General features: G+C 43.9%; 1 protein-coding gene across 1 annotated transcript in view; it reads right to left on the reverse strand.

The window, feature by feature from the left end:
* LOC146785333 (uncharacterized) overlaps positions 1 to 520 on the reverse strand; it is a 217219-nt gene extending 216699 nt beyond the window's left edge. The window contains exons 1-2 of the mRNA XM_085633021.1: positions 490 to 520; positions 223 to 305 (exon numbers count right to left, since the gene is read on the reverse strand). Of these exons, the coding sequence (XP_085489147.1) occupies positions 223 to 305; positions 490 to 520 (114 nt within the window). The remainder of the gene's footprint in view (positions 1 to 222; positions 306 to 489) is intronic.
* Between the last annotated feature and the right edge of the window lie 20641 nt (positions 521 to 21161).

The following is a 21161-nucleotide window of genomic DNA, read 5'->3' on the forward strand; positions in this document are numbered from 1 at the left end:
AAGCAAAACGAAGTCCAAGACACAGCAAAAACACAGGAGGCAGAGGCAAAAATATGGAAGGGATACCCATCTCAATGGTGCCAGGTCTAACAGATGCCATGCCCCCACTTCTGGCCTATGGAAGGCCTGGAGAGCTGGGATGGAATCAGTGATGTTAGATGAGTTTCTCTTGAGGGCTGGTAGGGCTAGTGTAGAGTCTGTTACATTCTAGGTTACACTCACCTTGGCGGCATAGGCATCTAACTCCTTAAATTTCTTTAGGTCACATTTCATAGACTTCAAATTTGATCCATCCCATGGATAAGCTGGAAACAAACACACAAATACCACTTACTATGATATTACTGTGCAGCATTAGACTTATTAAGAAAATGATGGAATAGGATTTGATTTATATAGGTTAATATATGATAATTATATCATTGAGTTAAGGATTCTTCTGCAGAAATCTGTGTGACACCGGTAAATAATCTGGTTGGGCATTTTCACCTCTTTCTGTCACTGTTAAATTTAGTAGCATTGAGCTGGGTAATACTTACATCTGGTATGTACAGTAGCTCTAAGACAATGGAGTGTAGCAACAAGTGCTAAATAAGAATGTATGTTAAAATAATCAAAACAATACTAACAATACAATTAAAATTATTACTAATATTGTTATTATTATAGGCAGAAGTCATGATAGCAGTAGTAGCATTGGAAAAATAATTACTGGTAGTAGTGGTATTAGTAGTATGAGAGGTAGTAGGAGTTATAGGGGTAATACAGTTGTAGTAGTCGTAGTAGTCGTAGTAGTACTACTAGTAGTATCAATATTAGTAGTATGAGAGGTCTATTAACCTAAACCATGTAAAAAAAGAACCAACATAGGAAATGTGTAATTATAAAAGACAGATTAAAGTTTGACAAATATAAATGCGGATTTAACAACTCATCAAACTATTGTACTTGTGGTGACAGAGAAAATGAAAAAATTGTTGCCCTCTAAATATACTAATATATGTGATAAGTACCTCCTTTAGTACATTATCAGGATATTGCAAATCACCGAGGAGTTCTGTGACATTAGCCGAGTTTCTTCACAAGGTGTTGGAATTCCGAGGTGACTGCCAATATCTTTTTAAAATAAGGCACATGGTATTTGATTTCTTATTATATATGAGCTCACAATCACCCTTCTCATAAAAAGCTTAAGCTCTTGGTGTCTTGCTCCTTTGTGTGAAAACAATAGTAAGGTTACAGACATGAAGAATCAAAGGCGAAACTGTGGTACAACAGCACACCAAAAAGCATTTTGTAATTTGCTGCAAGAAATATAGTAGAATCAGTTTAATGTAAGTCAGATTAAGAAATATTGCAGCTCAGATTGTAAAATAAATATGGAGAGAATTTGACCAATAACATGCAAAAAATAAACATGTTCCTTTCTGCTGATCACTGTTCATTCTACAAAAACAGATATGTAGAAGGAAAAGGAAATTCTAATTTTCATTGTTTAAACTACAGATAAGATCTTGTACTGTGATCTGCCTTTCACCTTGTATGGTGGCTCTAGCAGGAGACAGTATGATATCGCATCAAGAGCACCAGGGGGCTAGGACTCTATGGCCCAGCATTCCAGGAGGCGGGGGAGGAGCGATCAGCGCAGGTGAGCGTTATTTAATTTCCTGCTGCTCCCCACAGCGCAGGACGCACAGTGAGAGCACCAGAGGCTAGGACTCTAAGGCCCAGCGTTCCAGGAGACGGCGAGCAGCAGCCAGAGCCAGTGAGTGATATTTAATTTCCTGATGCTCCATGCTGAGAGGGATGTGCCCGAGCACATTCCCCAGGGAAGAGCAAGCCTGTCTGCAACCGTCCGTGTCTGAACAAGGCAGGGCAGGCCCCCCCTTGTGGTCCCAGGACAGCGTGATCACCAGACACTAGAGTGAATGAGGTGACAAGATTTTGATTTGCTCTAACTTAGATAAACCCCCTTTCTTCTTGCTCCTTCAGCAATGGGAAAAAGAAACCCACCCAGCCAAACAATGGAGGAGACAAGGGCTACACTTCTACTCCTTTAATTACATCTTACCTGTCATCGGCTACAGGTGCTATCAGTACAGAGTTGCAGCTAGTTAAGGATCATATAGATGCTCCCCAAAGAGTGATTAAAGATTCCAAAATGCAATCTAAAACCTTCATTCACTCTACTGCCATTAAGACACTAGTTAAGGAGAAAGATATTGGTTTAAGGGAACCAACAATAGCCCACCATAAAACACTTTTATATGTTATGGCTGAGGTAAATAATCCCTGCATCTTGCATGAGCCACCTGTTGACATTACCGTAGTAAGCCCTGACATTCGGCAGCCGAGCGAGCTAAGTCTGCCACCTGGTACGGAAAAACCCAGGGTGCTTCTATGGCCAAATTGACCCAATCGAAATCTAAGGATCTCTCTAATATTGCTGAGGGCTGTAGAAGGCCTAAATCCTATAATTTAGCAGGAAACCCTGCCCTGCAGGAAAGGTCTGACTTTAAGGCTGAACTATTAAACCTTTACAAACCCTTCTTTAGCAACATGGAGGCCCTAGTGAGGGACTTCCGGCGGGTTATTCTGGATCAAAAAAGGATTTTTGGATGATAAAGTCCAAGCTCTATCGGAGACCCAAAACAGGCTTCTTCTGACTCAATCTCAAAATCAGCATGCATCCAATATCACAAGTGTTCCTTCACTGCCAGGTAGCCCCATAGTAACCTCCCCACTTTCAACTGTGCCCATAACTATTCCAAACACAACTCCTAATAACTCGATTCGTGATCAAACAACAGCAGAGCCCAATCCCATTACCTTCAAAGTAACCAGAAAAATGCACCTAAGAGCAATGGCTGTTTGCAACATCAATAACTACCGCCTGAATGTACTCCATATGTCATTATTCTGGGAGGGGTCCCACAATTAGGTGAAGGTGTGAGGATAGGCTTGTTCTGAAATTTAAGGCTGTCAATTGATGTAAGGAAAATGAGGGTTGGCCGGTATCTCTAGGTGATGATCCTAATACCATGGAGAATTGAATGGCTATGACATTCACTAAAATCCATAAAGGGAGACTGTACTGATATCAATTTTTAAAATAGCCGGGTCGTATGCTCTTTGTTGCACCGCCTAGCCTCCTTAGTGAACCATATGGACAAGGTGTGCGCTCTCCCTTTGTTTTGTTTTTTTACCGGCCAACCTTTCCGAAAACTCTTCCAGACACCGATTTCATCAAGCCCAGCCGAGGCCCTAAACCAGCAGAACAGCCTAATAAGCCCCATGCCACACACAGAACCCTTTTGCATCCTTATCTGGTTTGTCAGACATTGAACGATTGGACAGTTCATTAGCCTGCACTCAAATCTCACCATCCCCAACTGCCACACCTGATGTTAATGATAGTCGGGAAGAGTCAACCAACTCAGGTTTTGATCGAAAGGCTGTCAAGGAGGAGGAGGGGCTCTGTGTCCTCTCAGGGAAAATTGCGAGCATCCACCAAAAATTGTCAAACGAAGACTGGTTGCAAACGAGATCTGACTTTGATATGGTATGTTGAAAAAAGACTTGAGCTATAAAGAACTTTCATTTAGACGATTAAGAGTTCAATAATTTTGTAACCCAGCCTTGCCCTCTGCATGACGCAGACCGATGGGGGGCCTTGCAATACTGATTCCACTTAAATGTTCAAAGGACAAGATCGAGGTATTACTGCACACTCCTTGTTTCCAAACTTTACATTTATCTTTTTCAGGTTTTTTTGATATTCTATTAATCCATTTTTATTTTTATGTTTGTCAATATAATAGAAGCTCACCTTCTGGGTTCACACCATGATTGGATTCCTGCAAAGAGTAGGTAACACCTCTCCGTGCAGCAGGCTTCTATTGTTCCTAATCCTGGAAGTTGTTCACACGACTCCCCAGGATGGCAGAAATTTGTCTGTTGACCAGTGTCCGTGTGAGGCTACTGGACCAGCTGGGAAACAGAGTGGCAACTTTCTAAAAGTTGCTTTACTTTAATAGTGACATTAAATTTGTCCTGGGCATCAGGTCGGGTTTGATGTCATGATTTATTTGATACCTTACAGCACCCATTCAGAAGTTAGGCAGACTGAGGTGCCAGCTGGTAACATTGTGTTAGCCACTGGGCTATTCACATTTCTACAGCAAACTGATAACTGATACCTTCAGGGGCTTTGCTGCCTAGACACAAATAAAATACATGTCCTACTTAATAATATACAGCTCTCTGCCTTGTAAGACTTGGCCTTTTTGGCTAAAGTTCCCTAAACATTTTGCTTTCCCCCAAACCGTTTTCCTGACTTAGACATGCCAATTTAGATGCTTTGGGTACTTTGTCACTGCTGATCAGTGTCAAAGTACAAGGGTTCCCTATGTAAAATGTAATAGTGATTGGTTGGCCATGATTGGTATGTTTGCCTTACTAGTAAAGTCCCTAGTGATTGCACTGTGTGTGCCAGGGCTAGTAATGCAAAGGCGCGCGGAGAAGGGAACTCAGGCCTGCAGTGTAGGGCCTGCATGCAGAGTGCTAAGTTACCATGTTGTCCTGACAAGTACAACCACTTGGCAGGCAGGCCTGACTTTCCCTTTTACATACACATTGGGCACCCCTGTGGTAGGTCTCGGGTAATCCTTGGGCAGGGTGCAGTGTAGGTAAAAGGCAGGACATATACTAAGGTGTGTTATGTCCTAACAGTGAAAAACACTCCATTTCATTTTTCACTGCTGAAAGGCCATCCTGCCCATAGGACAGAATGGGGGAGGCTGGGTGTTGTGTTTGTTAGCCTAGTTTCCTGTCAGTTTATAATGGAGAGGCGAAGTTTAGTATGTATGAACTCACAGTGTCATAACACATCTTTCTGTGTAGGTGGTTTTGTCACTGTGTGTTCAGAAACCACTCTTTTAGAAAGAGAGTTTTGTGCTCAAGGCATTTTTGTGTGTCTCTTCTGAAAAGTGGATTGTCTGTCTTGAACTGAAAGGTGAGAGGAGCTGGGAGAGGTCTTGAGATGGCACCAGGCTGCACTGCATCTGGAGAGTAGGGGGGAGGAGAAGCCCGGGAGGTGAAAAGGCCTGGGCTGGTGCTATAAACGAATTGACCCATCTCCTGCTGAGTGATTAAGAATCCACACCCCCAGTATCAAAGAGAGAGTGGTGACACTGGGAGGGAGACACCCAGAACTGATTTAGGGAGGGGTCAAGGACCCCTGAGCACAAACAAACTTCAAAGACATCAAGGGGTATAACTATGAGAGCTGAAACCCCTGAACGTTGGAATGAAACAGATATGGATTTAGACTGAAAAGGCTTGGACCCATTCTGTGGTCAAGAGGAACCTCTGCTAAAGAAGGAGCAACTGACGAGACTGCTGTGGAAAGACCAATCCATTCTTCGTGATCTGGGGCTGGTCTGCAGTTTACTGTTCTAACTAAGGGAGAGGCTGTTGGGACTTTGCTTGGAGGTGCTGGCTCCCCCTGCTTGAAGAAGACTGTGCTTTGTGCTGTGTCTTGTAACCCCAAGGGCACGAGGTGAGCTGGCTCCCTGTTTGGAAATACAGGATCATAAAGGTTTCTGGAGAAGTCCCAAGCAACGCGGTGTGTGCGTGCTTTTGCAGCTTGAGACCCTCAGAAGTTGTGCCTTGTGATTGTGGGCACGCAGGTGTAAGCTGAGTCTCAGACGCACTGGGTGCGTGTCGTGGTGCAGGCGAGGGCGTTGGTGAGGAATGCCTGGTCATCGTATGCACCGGGAGAAGAGGTGAGACTCGGACGCGCAGAGTGCATGTCGTGGTGCTGCCAGGGCGTTGGTGAAGAGTACCTGGTCATCGTGTGCACCGGGAGAGGAGGTGAGACTCGGACACCCAGAGTGCATGTCATGGTGCAGCCAGGGCATTGGTGAAGAGCGCCTGGCCATCGTGTGCACCGGTAGAAGAGGAGAGACTCGGATGCGCAGGGTGAGTGTCGAGGTGCAAGCGGGGCGTTGGTGAAGTGCGCCGGGTCGTCGTGAGCACCAGAGAAGAGGTGAGTTTCGGACTCGCGGTGTGCGTGTCGAGGTACAACCTGAGGCGCTGGTGAGGAGTGCCTGGGTAGGCTGTGCACCGAATTTGAAGTAAAGTCTCCACAGTGCTGAGAGCAGATCTCGGTGTTGACTGAGACCGCCGGAAGGAGGACCAAGTCATTGGGCCCTTGGAGTAAAACAGCTGCGGCCCGGACTGGCAGCCCCGGAGGAGCTGAGCCGCCGGCCCGAGTCCGTCGCACTCCGTGGCGGAGTTCTGGATCAAGGCCCAAGTCGCTGAAGTCAGAGAGGAGAGTGGGGTCGCGCCCCCCCAGGTAACGTTGGTCACAACCTGGGGTGGGGTACTGGCCTGTATGGACACTCTCTCGGCCTCTCGCTTCTGTCAGCTGCGCGAGCCTGTTGCTTCGGCTCGGATCTCAGCCCGTGCTGACCCAAGGAGGGGTAGTACTGGGGACGGAGTGGGAAGTAGTACTTTTGTGTCATCATTTGATCCATAACGGGGGCACTGTTAACGGAGCACCTAAAACTGTTGTATTAAACTTTGCATTATTGCTGCTAACGAACTATCAAACTGTCGTATGACGCCTGACCTCATTTGTGCCTGACGAACTACATGCTTGGTGCGCTACGCACTGCGTTATTTTTACCTTGCTGATTACCTGATTGTAACTAGGCGCATTGCATTATTTCTTCATTGCACAGTATTTGATTATAACTTGGCACAGCGCATTATTTCTTCATTGCACAGTACAGGATTGTAGCGTGACGCATTGCTTTGTTTCTTCCTGGTACAGGGCATGCTGGTAGTGATACGCATTGTATTATTCCTTCAATTGCAAAGTACATGACTGTGGCGCTACGTATGGCATTGTTTCTCTGTTGCACAGTGCAAGAGAATATCGTTACGCATTGCAGTATTTGTTTTCTTTTGCAACGTGAGTGATTCTAGCAATACGACTTGCCTAACCTTTTGGAAATGGTTAGAAGTGAGCTTAACTGTTGGTTAAAAGTGGTGGTTGGGATTAGAACCTACCAACCCACCGGAAAGAATACTACCCATTCTTATATGTTGATTTTGTATCGTGTGGTCGTATCGCATAATTTCTTATATAAAGATTGTACTCATTTTATAAAAACTGGTGTGGAGTCTATTTGTGGTGACATCATTGGGTTACTGTGAGCGTGGTTGTACATACTGTACACTCATGCCTTGGAGATAAGCCTGGCTGCTCGTGCCAAGCTACTAAGGGGGGGAGCAGGGCTATCTCAGACGGTGTCCTTACTTAGCCTAATGTTGAAGCGAGGGGTCGGGGCTCCCACCTCCAGCACTTGGTGGTGGTGTTAAGCGATAAGGTCCCCCACTTCCAACAGGGCTCTTTGAGCCTTCCTTAGGAGAGACTTACATATATTGTTAAGGGAAGTGTTGGCTTTGCTATTAACGGTAATGGCAAAGTCGAACTCACAGTGTTGGAACTGCCCTTCTAGTCTGCATTGACAGACTGGGAGCCATTTTGTACTTTGTCATACACTGGGCAGCACAATCAGTGCTGCAGCCCTGGGTGAGCATTGCCATATACTAGGGACTTATAAGTAAGTCAGTCCTTGCAAATTGGTGATAGCTAAATCAACATATACTTAATGATGGGTTAGAACACTAGCGCTGAGGTCTGGTTGTCAGGCCTCAGTGCACTTTCAGAGTCAAAAAAGCAGCAGCTAGTATTCCAAATGTGGACAAAAGGTTGGGGAGTCCTGCAAAAAGACTGCTTCCTTCTAAATAGGTGCATACTTTCTGTATCGTACTGGGCCCTTAGGACCTCAATCAAGTGTAATTGCTCCATAAGGGCATCTTAATTAGTCAAGGATCATTCCAATCACTATCTGTAAGCATGGACCTATTTAATAAAGGAACAATGATACAACTGAAATCACCTGCATTCACTCCATATACCTTTTGGATGCAAAAGTGAAAACAGTACTGGTGTCGAAAAAGCTGTTCTACTGGGAAACCAACAAGTGACACCTGTCATTAAGGTATACCACCAATCACCTTTATATGGTCATTCTGAAGTAAAATACTTGTGGAAAAAAACGCTTAGAACTGAAAATTATCACAACAGAATTTAGGATCAACAAATTAAATACTGAGTGATAGAATATTTACATTTAATGTTTTTGCTTGCAATTATTACGCACACACACATTTAAGTGGTGGTACGTTTAAAAAAAATAGGGATTCAATGTTAAGATTCAATGTGTTTGTTTTGATTCTACCTCATGCTTCTGTCTTCCATTATCATTCAGTTTCTGGGCCAGATCAAAACACACTTTTTGACTAGCACTGTTTCATTCTTGTCTTTTGTGATAAGTTAAGGTAGGGCTTGCTCCAAACACTCACTACTGTATTATGAAAACAGGATTCTGGAGGTAGTAGTATGTGACAAGAAGCTTTGAACACATTTTCTGTGTGGAATTATGTTGTCATAAAGATGTGTTTTGTTGTGTTTTTTTGTGCTGCTGTGTTTTGGTGCTGTATTATTGCAATGTTATTTTGTTTTGTTATACTGCAGGTGTGTTGTGTTATGTTCTCTATTTTCTTCTGATACGATATGTTATGTTAGATCAATTTATAACGCGTGCAGATACTCAGCAGAGTGTCCCGGCGCGAACTAAGAAAAGGGAGCCCCAGGCCAGAACATTATTCAAAGAGAAGGGTTTTTAACTTTTTTTTAAAGATTGCAAAGTCTTGAGTAGTCCGTAGTGCCAAGGGTAAAGCATTCCAAGCCAATGCAGCCTTGCGTACAAAGGAACTCCCGCCTAGCCTTTGGCGTTTGAATCTAGGCGTCAGCATCAGAAATTGGAAGGAGGACCGCAACTGTCTCGCAGGAATATAGAAAGTGAGCCTCTTCTGAAGATAAAGAGGACCCAGGCCATAAAGAGCCCTATGGGCAATGGCCAGAATTTTAAATTTTACACGAGACTCCACCGGGAGCCAATGCAGAGAGCGCAAGTGAGCCCGCACACTACACCTGCGAGATATGCCCAGCAGGAGTCTGGCGGCCAAATTTTGGATGACCTGTAGTTTGTTCAGAAGATAGCCAGAAATGCCAACATAGAGTGCATTGGCATAGTCCAAGCGAGACAAAATCAGGGCACGGACAACCGTTTCTTTGGACGGTCTTGGAAGGAGGGGTAAAAACCTCGTCAAAGATTTCAAAGTGCCAAAGCACGTCCCAGCCAGCTTTTTAACCTGGGTAGAGAAGGACAAGTTCTCATTATACCAGACCCCCAGATTTTTTGCGGCAATTCCCATTGCTTTGGTCAAGGGAAAGCCAGGGGGCCATAACCTCTCTCGAAAGTTATCTGGAAAGATACCATACAAGAGGACCTCTGATTTCTCATTGCATTTCAGCTGTGCCTGAGCCAGCCACCCAAAAACCGAAGAAAGATAGTATTGAGCCGCCAAAACTGAATCATCATCCCTACCCCAAGAGAACAAGAGCTGAGTATCATCCGCATAGGCCATCACCTTAGCCCCAAGAGACTCCGCTAAATGAATCAGCGGAGTAATATAGATGTTAAAAAGGAGGGTGCTAAGAGATGACCTCTGTGGGACACCCGCAGCTACATGCTGCGACGCCGAGACACAAGGAGGAAGCCAGATCTGCTGTGAGCGGTCTTCCAGAAAAGATTCAATCCACCGCCAAACTGAGACAGAAATCCCAATCTCTGAGAGGCGATCCAGAAGCAGAGAGTGTGGCACCGTGTCGAATGCAGCGGAGAGATCCAGCATTACCAATGCTGCCCTCCCGCCGGCAACCAAACACTCACGAATTGCCTCCGTCACCTCAAGCAGGGCAGATATGTTTTAAATATGCTTTTAGTGCTTATGTTATTGTTTTTTGTTCTGTTTCTTACAGCAGATGTGTCAAGATATGCTGCTATATTTCAGGCCAAAAGAAGCATGCCTTGAAAGTACCTGTGACAAGCTAGTATGTAGCAGGTGGTAAAATATTGCTGCTGATGCTCTTCGACTATTTAAGACAGTAGTTAGCCCAAAAAGGTAGAGTCTTGGCCTTAACTTAGCACTACCACAGCCACTTGTTCTTTATCTAATTATTTGCTGGTTCTCCATCACCCCTGCTGTCGCCCTCTGTCACTGTTTTCCACTTTCATCTTTCTCACTCTGAGAGGGGATGAATTCTGAAGTTCAAAAATGAGTTCTGGGCCCCAGAAATGAGAACCATAGCCCACCACCTGCAACCCTCTGTACAAATGAAGCACGGTGGGGGCTATTCATGAAGGTACATTACACCATAAAGTTATGTTTATGACCATATTAATCTCAGTTACACCTGCTGTGAATTCAGAAAGGGATTCCTATCAGGTGTAAGACCTTTTACCAGCTCCGAGATCCCCAAACCCATACACCCACCTGAAGGGATGGGACTTAGAGTGTTGCTGTGTTGCAAGGCCTGGCTTCCTTGGACGTTTCTGAAGGTTCACAAACAAGTACATTTGTGGGCATTCACAAACTACTACTGTTCCACTTTCCAGGGTTGAACATTCAGTTCAGCCAATAGAAGGTCCATTCAGAATAGGAAGGACAATGGAGAACCCCGAATTGGTGGCGTTGTAGCAGAATGGGTTTATCCAAGGAAAGAATGGAAACTAAGGGGCATATTAACAAGCCAGGCGATAAAATTATCGCCGCTTTAGCGGCAGAAAACTGCCGCTAAAACGGCGATAATGGGCTTGATAATATGCTCTATAGAATTCCAATTGAAGCCCATGTTAGATGTGAAGGACATCTAACATGGGCTTCAATTGGAATTCCATAGAGCATATTATCAAGCCCATTATCGCCGTTTTAGCGGCAGTTTTCTGCCGCTAAAGCGGCGATAATTTTATCGCCTGGCTTGTTAATATGCCCCTAAATACTGTGCATTTGCGTCGATGAATCTGCTCTCCCATCTACAGAGGTCTCTGCCAACAGTTATTCAGTATAAAGGAAATACATGAAATCCCGTGTTTTCCCAAGGCCCAGCTTTCCATTTAGATTCCTTGTGGAATCCAAAAAGTAGGAAATCTACACTCGAAATATCCAAGTGTAGATTTAATTCTGTTTTTTTTGTTTATGACTAGGCAAATGTGTGTGCATCCATGCGTACATGAGTGTGGCACGCACCAAGCACTTAAGGATTTACTGATAAAAGTCAAAGCCATCTCCTGAAATATTTCAAAATTGGACTTTCATGTGTGCCATAAGGCAGATCAAGGTGACTGCGAGTGTGTGTTCTTCATACATTTTTTTTTCTTTACCAGTTAAACCATTACTACCCCTGTAATTCTTTGGTGATTGTCGGTACTTCTGTTCCGCTGCAGTCACAACAACATGCAAGTTGCCATTACCCGCAGAGGCACTTACACTTACTTTCTGAGATCTATATTTCATTAATAATTAGTAGTAATAGCAATAAAGTAAAAGTTTATTTATTCAGACCTCAGTCTACTGAACAGTGAGATAATATTACACTTGAATTACATAAATGTTCAGCCACGACCCAATCAAAGCCCAATAAATACCTATATGTCACAAAGTGGTTAAACAAGTTATAGTCTTTCTCTAAAATACCTACAAGCCACATCCTTCAACCAATGTCATATTAAAACAGCTAGTTTAAAATGTAAAACCAAATAAAATAAAATGAGAGCTATATTTCATTGATAAAAAAAACCATAGCCGTTCCCATTGTGAAGAGCGGTGCTCAAAGGCCGGTGAACGCTAGTTGCAGCACTTAGAAGCTAGAATCAGAATACCCTGAAATGTGAAGGACTCTTTATTATGCATTGTTCCCGGGCCTTCTCGAATTTTGTTTAGCTTCAAAGACGCCTTTATGGCATTTTAGAAAACTGTATTTTTTGCTAATATGCAGAATTCTAAATAAAATATAATAATTATCTTACCTGAGGTTTTTATTGTTGGTTTAAATCGTTTAGCATCATTTGAGATATAATACGTGGCCTTGCGTTTCAGTGGCATCTGATATTCAAGTTAATTGATATTTTTTCCAAAATGGTGAGAGTACGGGCCTGTATTTTAATGAGCGAAAAGCAGGATCCGAAGTAATGCCCATCCTGAAACAGATTCCCACCTGTCTTCCCACAGCTTTTTTTTCTTTCCTGCCCTGCTGCAGTCAGAATGTTTGATTGTTTGAGGTCAGCATGCCTGTGAACCCCACTTGCACAAATGTCAGCCAGTAAAACATTGTGACTTGACGTGTTCTGATTGGCTGGATTCATTTCAATGACTTTAGGGAAGAAATGCCCATTCAGAATGGGAACCCCTTAGAGGACAGATGCCCCTGGAAAGGTTGACGACTACAAACTAAACTGAAGAAGCCCTAAATCCTATTTGCTCTTGAGGGATACTCAGTTTTTTTCTTCTACGAATTTGTGAATTGCGTGTTTCTAATTTTTACCACATTCAGCATAGAATTGGAGATGACTGTGGAGGCCAAGTTAATTAAAAGATCAAAATGAGGGTTAGTTTGTGGGCTTTCACCCAGAACCCGTTAAATTCAGCAGGATCTTCAAGGCCTGGCTGATACAGAACTTTGAGAGTTAGTGAGGTTAGGAATAGGTGCACAAATGATGGCCAACATGTTATTTATATGTGCACTTTGTGTCAGAAGCCAGGTAAAGAGGTCAGAACAAATGCAAACTAGGAGAGGATGTGGCCAGCTGTGTCTGCCAGGGAGGAACTCTGATAGGATAGAACAGCCAAACTGGGCTACCTGGACTTTTAGAAGTGGGCGTTAAAGACTGAGTAATAATATTGGACGGAGCATAAAAGAGATGTAGGGAGGGAGCTTGGAAAGTTGTAACACAAAGGCTTCAGGGGAACAATGAAAACTATTGCTACTTTTCTACTACAAGATGAGGTGAAGTATTATCACACATCTGACATGAGGTAAGAACAGTAGTAGATTTTCTTCAAGAAGACGACGTTTTGTGGATTTTATTGAAGTATTGAAGCGCCAAAGTTGGCAGGACTGTGTTATACCCCACAGACCTTTAGCCATATGTGAATGTAGTCAATGGATTACTCGATGTGTTCTATGATTACCCATATTTTCATGTTTGAATGCCACACATAAATTGGTGGTATAAGTCACATTTGGAAACACACTTTTGAGTTATCACTGCTGTTTGAGATAACATTTAAAGTCAGGTAGAATCTGGGATGTCCAAAAGTAAATCCTAATATTTCGATTGGCTATTATGAAAACAGTCCTCCTTTACTATGGTAAAATGGACCAGAGGCCATATTACATACAATGCTCTGGGAGCACAACAAGCGTGTGTACCAGTTGACTGTGTTCCTGGGATACTGAAGTATTAAAGAAGGGGTGGCTGATGCTTGTGTGGCCTTTTCTGTAATGCAGACAGCACTGGCACTGGCATATAGTGCCGGCGCTATCTTAACAAGGCATTCCTACATGAGGGCATGGGGTCATGCAAATCAGGGAAACACCTTACCTCTGCACCTGCACCATACTATTAACATGGGTACAAAGGTAAAGTGGCCACCAGGAGATGCACTGACTGTCAGTGTGTCCCGCGATGGTGCCATCTGAAAGGGTACAAAGAAGGTTCCATGGACCCACCCAGACACCCCCACAGGCAAGGGCAGTTACTCACTGCACCCACCTGCAAGAAATCTCTGTCCAAACAGCAGCTACTTCTTTAAAAAATGGCCTGCCCTGATGGCACTGAGAATTTGCAGCTGTCCTGGGCGCAGTGCATTATAAACTGTAGGGTGCAGTGTCCATGTTTGCACCTGGCCAGCCTAATTAAAGGTGCACTTCGGTGCCATCATGGACAGTTCTCCCTTACTGCAGTATAATCCTAGGTGTGTAGCTACAGGAACTCTTTTCAGGCCATTGGCCATGACTCAGTGGGTAATTTTTGATGTTGGGACCTTTAATGCTCATTAACTAAAGTAAAGTGATTGACATGAACAATGTGTGATATCAGCACAGATAAGGAGATGGCATTCAGACCTTAAGTAAAAATGTTGGCTGTTGTGGCATGAACAGCCTTACGCAGGTTGCACAGTTGACAAAATGATGTTAGGCAAGACTGCAACTTTCTGAATTCAGACATTCCGGCTGAAACTTTAACAAGCTTCATTTTCAGAATAGGCTTTGGTCTGACCGGAAGTTGGCCACCTGGTAAAATCTGATGCCATCAGTGTGGTATTTACAGGGTGTGGCAAATACCTTCAGTTACAACTTTTTCTATTGAAAATAAATGGTGCCTAAAATGTGTTTGCTTCAAAGAATCTGCATGTATCGAAAATGACTGCATGTTTTCACCCGGTAAGATTGGGCAGGTCTGACCTGCCAAAATTCACCAAGTTAAAATTACAAAATCAAATCTTGGAATGGCGATCCCTGTGAACATTGATTTACACAGGAATTTAATGGCACATTTGGGGGTATAGTCACAAGAACTGGTGCACCGCTGTTCTGCGGCAGTGGTGCACCCAAAAAATTACCACCGGTGTACGACAGATTCCAACGCCATGGTAGTATGGTATTAAAAATATGGCACTCTATGACATTAGGATGAGGCCGGTGTCATAAAAACTGATGCTGTTGTGAGCACAGTGTCATTAAGATATTTAAAGCTAATGCTACAAATGTGATATTTGGCCATTAGCGTCTAGAAAATAGAAGATCGCGGTCCTAGCAATATTTTTGTGCTCCTAGCGGGAATAAGAAATGTAAAAACGCTGCTATGTAGAAAAAAAAGGTACACTTACCTGAAAACAGTAATGGAGCACATCCACGTACAACAATCCCAGCATCCCCAGTACCAGCCAGAGTCCCAGGGGAAGAGGAAGCGCACGTTCAGTGAGGAGGAGAATGAGATCTTGATAACAGAGGTGATGAAGCACCAACACCAGCTCTTTGCTAGCTCCAAAATGTACCTGAAAAGGAAAAAGGCCATTTGACAGACTATAGTGGATAAGGTAAACAGCGTTGCTAAAGTCAAGAGGACAGTGAGTGACTGTAAAAAGTGCTGGCATGGTTGCAAGCCCACAACAAAGGAGAAACTGGAAACCAGTCAGTCAGTCAAAGTATGCTTTATTCGAATTTCATTCATAAAAGCAAGAACAAACACAATATAAAACAAATACATACAACAATTTAAAATGGAATTAAATTTCAATCAAAGACATCAAAATATAAAGCACACTTCTTGAAGTTTTCTGACTCAATTACTAGGCCTATATATACGTACTATTCTATTTACATTGACAAAAGTTTTTTTAAATATGTTAAAATGTACGAATAAGAATAATTTAAAAAAGGCATACGAGATAAAAATGCAGAGAAAAATAACATAACAGAGAGTAGTCGAATGGCTAGCAATCTCTGTCTAATCAAAAGAATAGTCAAGTGACTAGCAATCTCTTTCTGATCGACCACGCCCATCCTAAATACTTTGCGGTAGCTACTGAAATCCATGTCAAAGTGCTGGTGCATATAATACGCAGAGCCACGATACTGCTGGTTGTCCCCAGGTTTTTGCACATTGGGGACAACCAGATACGCCTTGGCACCGCATAAGATCTGCAAGAAAATAAAAAATGACCAATGGTCTCTTTAGTAATACCACAAGCAGGACAGCTATCACAAGATCCACCTGCTCACTTAACTGTCAAAGATTTAAGGGGAAGTGCACCTGCTCTAAGTTGGAAGAGAAGCTTCCTTTCTACAGGCCTGGTTATGACGTCCCAATAGGGTTCTAAACAGGGATACATTTTAGCCTCCAAAAATTCACCAGTCATGGAACCAGCACTGGAGCTGCTCCAGTGCCGGGAAGCAACCATCTCCCAGTAAGTACTCTTTAAGGTGCTTTTGGATGGGAAGAGTGCTCTTGCAGGGTCTTCCCAGAGTGAGCACATACCAAGCTCGGTCAGGGAAATCTTTAGTGATTTTAACCATCCAATTTTATGGTATACATCAGATCTTATAATATCTAAAAAGCCCTCTGCGTAATGATGGAGCACAGGAGTAGTCCACAGCCTATGCCAATACATAATCGGGCGGAGCTTTACCAAATCTGAAACTGCTCTTCTTCCCAAATCATATTTTAAGGGCAACAATGGGGTGCTTTTGGGGACACCAGTTATAGCCCTGAGAAATTTATTCTCCGAGGATTGGAGTGCAGTCACCTTCTCAAAGCTCCAGAGCACGGCACCATAAAGTGCAGAGCCTAGAGCCTTTGCTTCATAAACCTGCAAAGCGGGTTTAACAGGTTTGGTTAAAGATTTTCTGTTCTCTGCACAAATAGCACCAGACGATTGCCTATGTCTAAGCGTAGCAATATCAATATGGTGCCGCCAGCTCTTCTCGCTAGATATGTGTATACCTAGATATGTAAAAGTATTCACTACCTCTAGCGGGCGGTTATTTAAAGTAATTTTAGATTTGAAACTACGATGGGGGTTAAAGATCATAAGTTTTGTTTTGGCTGTGTTGACCTCTAAGCCATACTCCCCACAAAATTGATCAAAAATAGACAAGGCACGTTGCAAGCCGCTAGGAGTTTTAGATAAGATGAGCGTGTCATCTGCAAACATTAAAATGGGGATTTTAGTCCCAGCTAAAAAAGGGGCATCCACTTGAGCTGAAAGCATACGACCCACAACATCATTAATATACAATGTAAAAAGCACCGGAGCCATCGAACATCCCTGGCGAACTCCCCTTTCAACAGGGAAGTCCGCGGTTACCGAACCCAGTCCCCCCCACTGGATTCTAGCATAGTTAGATTCATGGAGTCTTATTATGAGGGATAATAACTCGTTTGGGAGTCCCTGCTTCTTGAGGACCGACCATAACTTAGAACGAGGAACAAGGTCAAAGGCGGCCCGCAGGTCGACAAAAGCCGCGTACAAGCTTCCCTCACCCAGCACAACAGTCCTCCATTGCAATAATGTAAAGCGGAAGACCTGGTCCACCGTACTTGTGGATCGACGAAAATCTGCCTGAAAGGGTGAAAGAGCATTAAACTCCTCCGCCCAGTCCAGGAGCCTATTGACGATCACACGTCCCACAACCTTTTGAATAGTGTCTATAAGACTTATTGGTCTATAGTTACCCGGCTGGGACCGGTCGCCTTTCTTAAAGATAGGTATAATTACTGCACCCTGCCAGGATGTTGGTACCTCTGCACCCAGTGCAATTGCATTCATGAGAAGATGAACGTACTTACCCCAGCGTTCTTTATCATTAATAAATAAATCAGCTGGCACTCCATCAAGACCAGGGGCACGTCCACAAGCCACTGAGCCAAGGGCTGTCATTATTTCTGGAATACTAAAAAAAGTTTCCTGGAATTGATCTACACTATTTTCTGGGCCCAAATCGAGACTATTTGGCTCAGCATACTGCTCTCTAAAAAATGTTACCCATTCTTCCTCTGGCACATTGTTATGCGGGGACTCGGGAAAACCCGATTTTCCCCACCTAACAATGTGCCAGAATAGCCGGGAATCCCTTCTATCACTGGCCGCCTTTAACTCAGACCAGTGATGCTCGTCCCATTCTTTCTTTGCCTTGGATATACTCATTTTATAATCCTTTCTAGCTGATTGGATTACTGCGGGTTGACCGCCCTTAATAGCATTACCCAAGGCTGATCGTGCTTCCCTACACTGGTTGTTGTACCACTTGGCAGGCTTAGGGGCTCTAGCTCCATTATTTTTTGCCGGTTTAAGGAAGTAGTCTTTAATTATACAAAAGAGGGTATTATGTATTCCTACTACCTTATCTAAGCCAGTCCCAGGTGAATTGGAAAGCTCTATAGCCAATATTGCTTTATCGACCTGACCACTAATGTTAGCAATAGCTTGATGGTTAGTTGCTATATTTTCCCACCTTAGTCTGCGCAGGTCGTTAGTGGGAACAATCAGGGGAGGGACGAGCTCAGAGGAGCCAGCAGGCTGGTTAGTATGGAACCACCATTTGTGAGTAGCGCACAGGGGATTGTGATCACTCTCTATCCTCCCAACAACCTCCATATCGCATATCAAGGGTCATAGTTTAAGACTACATAAAACGTAGTCAATTCTACTATTGTGTCGCCCATTATCAAATGTACTGGTCCCATTTCTGTCACTACTAGTCCTTCCATTTAGAGCTCTTAAGCCCTTTTCGTAACAGAGGGCGTTTAAGGCAATAACATCATTGGTCCAACGCCCAACCGGATTGAGCTCCAATTTAGGAACTCCCCATTGGCGATCCTCTTCATCCCCGAAAAGGTCATCTCCATTAACTAGGGGTTCAAATGTTCTATTAAAGTCACCCGCAATGACGATGTTATTGTTTGAAGAGTAGGTATCAAGGAGGCTACTCAAGGCTACTAGAGCCTCGGACCTCCCTCCTCTATTACTCCGAACGTAGACGTTATAAATATCCAACGTTCCTAGTTTTTCTAGGTTCATTTTAATTAGTTGGATATCTCGGTTGTTAGTATCAACAACTTTAATAGATAGTCTTAGACTCTGGTGGACCCATATAGTTAATCCCCCCATAGGTCTCCCCCTAGGTCCTTTTAATGCGGGCACCGAATAATTCAAATATCCCTGGGCAAAAGAGGGTTCACATAACCAGGTCTCCTGGAATATGCATAAATCGAAATTGTTAACAAAACATACCCAATCCTCAGATTCCAATTTGGAGGGCAGCCCGGCAATATTCCAGGAGAGTAAATTCCCCGTGATAGCCTCGATGCCTTTTGCCAGACAATTGACAGGTGATAAGGAATCTGGGACAGGGGAATAATTGATACAAGTGTCCACGCTTACTTCTGGTACTGGGTTTCTTAACTCATTAAAGAATGGAAGTGTATCGGAAGGTAGCTCATCAGGGACCGAAGACGAAGCTTTGGGACTAATAAATCAATCCACGTCTTCAAGATTTACTAATGCCTCGTAGCTATTTCTGATCGGAATGGGAGGATTAAATTGATTACAAAATGAAGCCCCAGAATTAATATTAGGAGCTATCTGAGTTCCAGGATAGAAATAGTTCAATTCCCAAGTAGTAATAAAAGACCTCGTATGATTTGTATGACAGTTAAGAATGTGGCTGACAGCTCTAGGGTCCCTAAAATTGATTAAAATGATGTCCCCACTTATATTCTTTGGTGTATTTCCCAGCCAGGGTAGGCGCCGAACATGTAAAATTTCCCCATTGATATACGAGGGAAGAGGGCGGTTCTGGCCAAGCCAGTGGATCACCTTGTTTTTTAACTGCAAATATCCCTCTGTTGTACCATCCTTTAAGGTAGGAACACCCGCGAGGACTACTACAAGAGGGACAGCCTCTGGTGGCAAGTCGATAGAAAAAGGCCCACGTGGCTTTGCAGTAAGAATTTAATTGCGTCCTTTTCTATCACACATTGGACCTTTTTGTAACGGGATATTTTCTCCCGGGTGATTTCTGACATTACTTGGGGCGATGGGTTGCATTAATTTGGGGATAGTAGTTCCACCTACATTGGTACTAGTTACCTTATTAATGCTCTGATGGTTTTGGGAGATGGACTCCAGTGGTGGTGCGATAAAGGATGATTCAGCAGAAGCTGAAACAATAAGGGGCGCTGTATTTGATTTTAGAGAGTCCGTAGTTAGTTCCCTTTTGTTACTCATTAGGAGTTCTACTTTCTCCAACCATTTTTCAATTGTTTTTAAGCTCTCTACAATAGGTAAGATGAGAGATTTCAATAGTTGATCTATATTTCCCATTAACTCTGTAACAGTTGTATCATTTAAAGGGCAAGATACAGACTTGCCTGAGAAGGATGTATTAGTAGTACAGAGTGTAGAACCTTGATCTGTATGTGCCAGACCAGAATTGCGGCTAGGTTTTTTTTTGTTCCTTGATGACTCAGAGTCTATCTTTCTCCGTTTTCTAGGTAATGGGCCTATAGATTTAGATTGCCTAGATGAATTAACCTTATGTGGTAGGGGCATGTTAGCTTGTAGTGATTGCCCATTCGATACGACTGGCTCAACAGTTAGGCTAGGAGATACAGATAAAGCAATTGAGGACAGATTATTCGGTGTCTCAGCAGTAATTACATTTCTAGACAATGTGGCAGAGTCATTATTACCTAAGAGAAATGAAGTCTCTTTATGAAGAAGCCCACTTATATCTGGAGAAGTCGTTACATGAAGAGGGGTCGCAGGTGGGGGCGTACTTTTAATGAGCTCAATAGAATTACTACGCCTCGCTCTTAATTCAGCGAGAGTTGCCTCACGATCTAAACCCGAGTTGACTTTAAGTAAATAGCCATCAAGGGTACCCCTATTAACACAATCTGCCATGTCAAAGCAGCTTAAAACGTGCTCCACTAATACAATGCATACAACAGAGAATAGGGAGGACAACTAACATATCACTATAAAACACAAATTGCATGCCAAAGTTAAATAAGAACAGTACAAGCTACAGTCAAGGGAGTGAGCCCAGCCCGGTCTCCTTCTGCTCCTTCGGGCTACAGAGGGCCTGCCCTTTGCCCGGGCTTAGCCAGGCGTCGCCCGCGCGTGTCCCGCGACGCGGAGGGAGCCTCTGCCTTTTCTGCGCCTCCGGGCGCGAAGACAAGCGGAAGTTGGCCGCAAAGCAGCCTGGGAGCTGTAGTCTCCCCCTGTCCCGGGCGCGATTGCTTTAGGCGCCGACAGAGGAGACACACAGCGTCAGCACCCCAGGAGCAGCAAGACGGCAAGAGGATCAGCAGCAGGTCCGCAGGTAAGTGATGCAGCGCAAAGGATTTCACCCCCGCTCCACCGAGGGAGCCTCTGCCTTTTCTGCACCTCCGGGCGCGAAGACAAGCGGAAGTTGGCCGCAAAGCAGCCTGGGAGCTGTAGTCTCCCCCTGTCGCGGGCGCGATTGCTTTAGGCACCGACAGAGGAGACACACAGCGTCAGCACCCCAGGAGCGGCAAGACGGCAAGAGGATCAGCAGCATGTCCGCAGGTAAGTGATGCAGCACAAAGGATTTCACCCCCGCTCCACCGAGGGAGCCTCTGCCTTTTCTG

The sequence above is a fragment of the Triturus cristatus genome, chromosome 11 (genome assembly GCF_964204655.1).
Source record: "Triturus cristatus chromosome 11, aTriCri1.1, whole genome shotgun sequence".
NCBI lineage: Eukaryota > Metazoa > Chordata > Amphibia > Caudata > Salamandridae > Triturus > Triturus cristatus.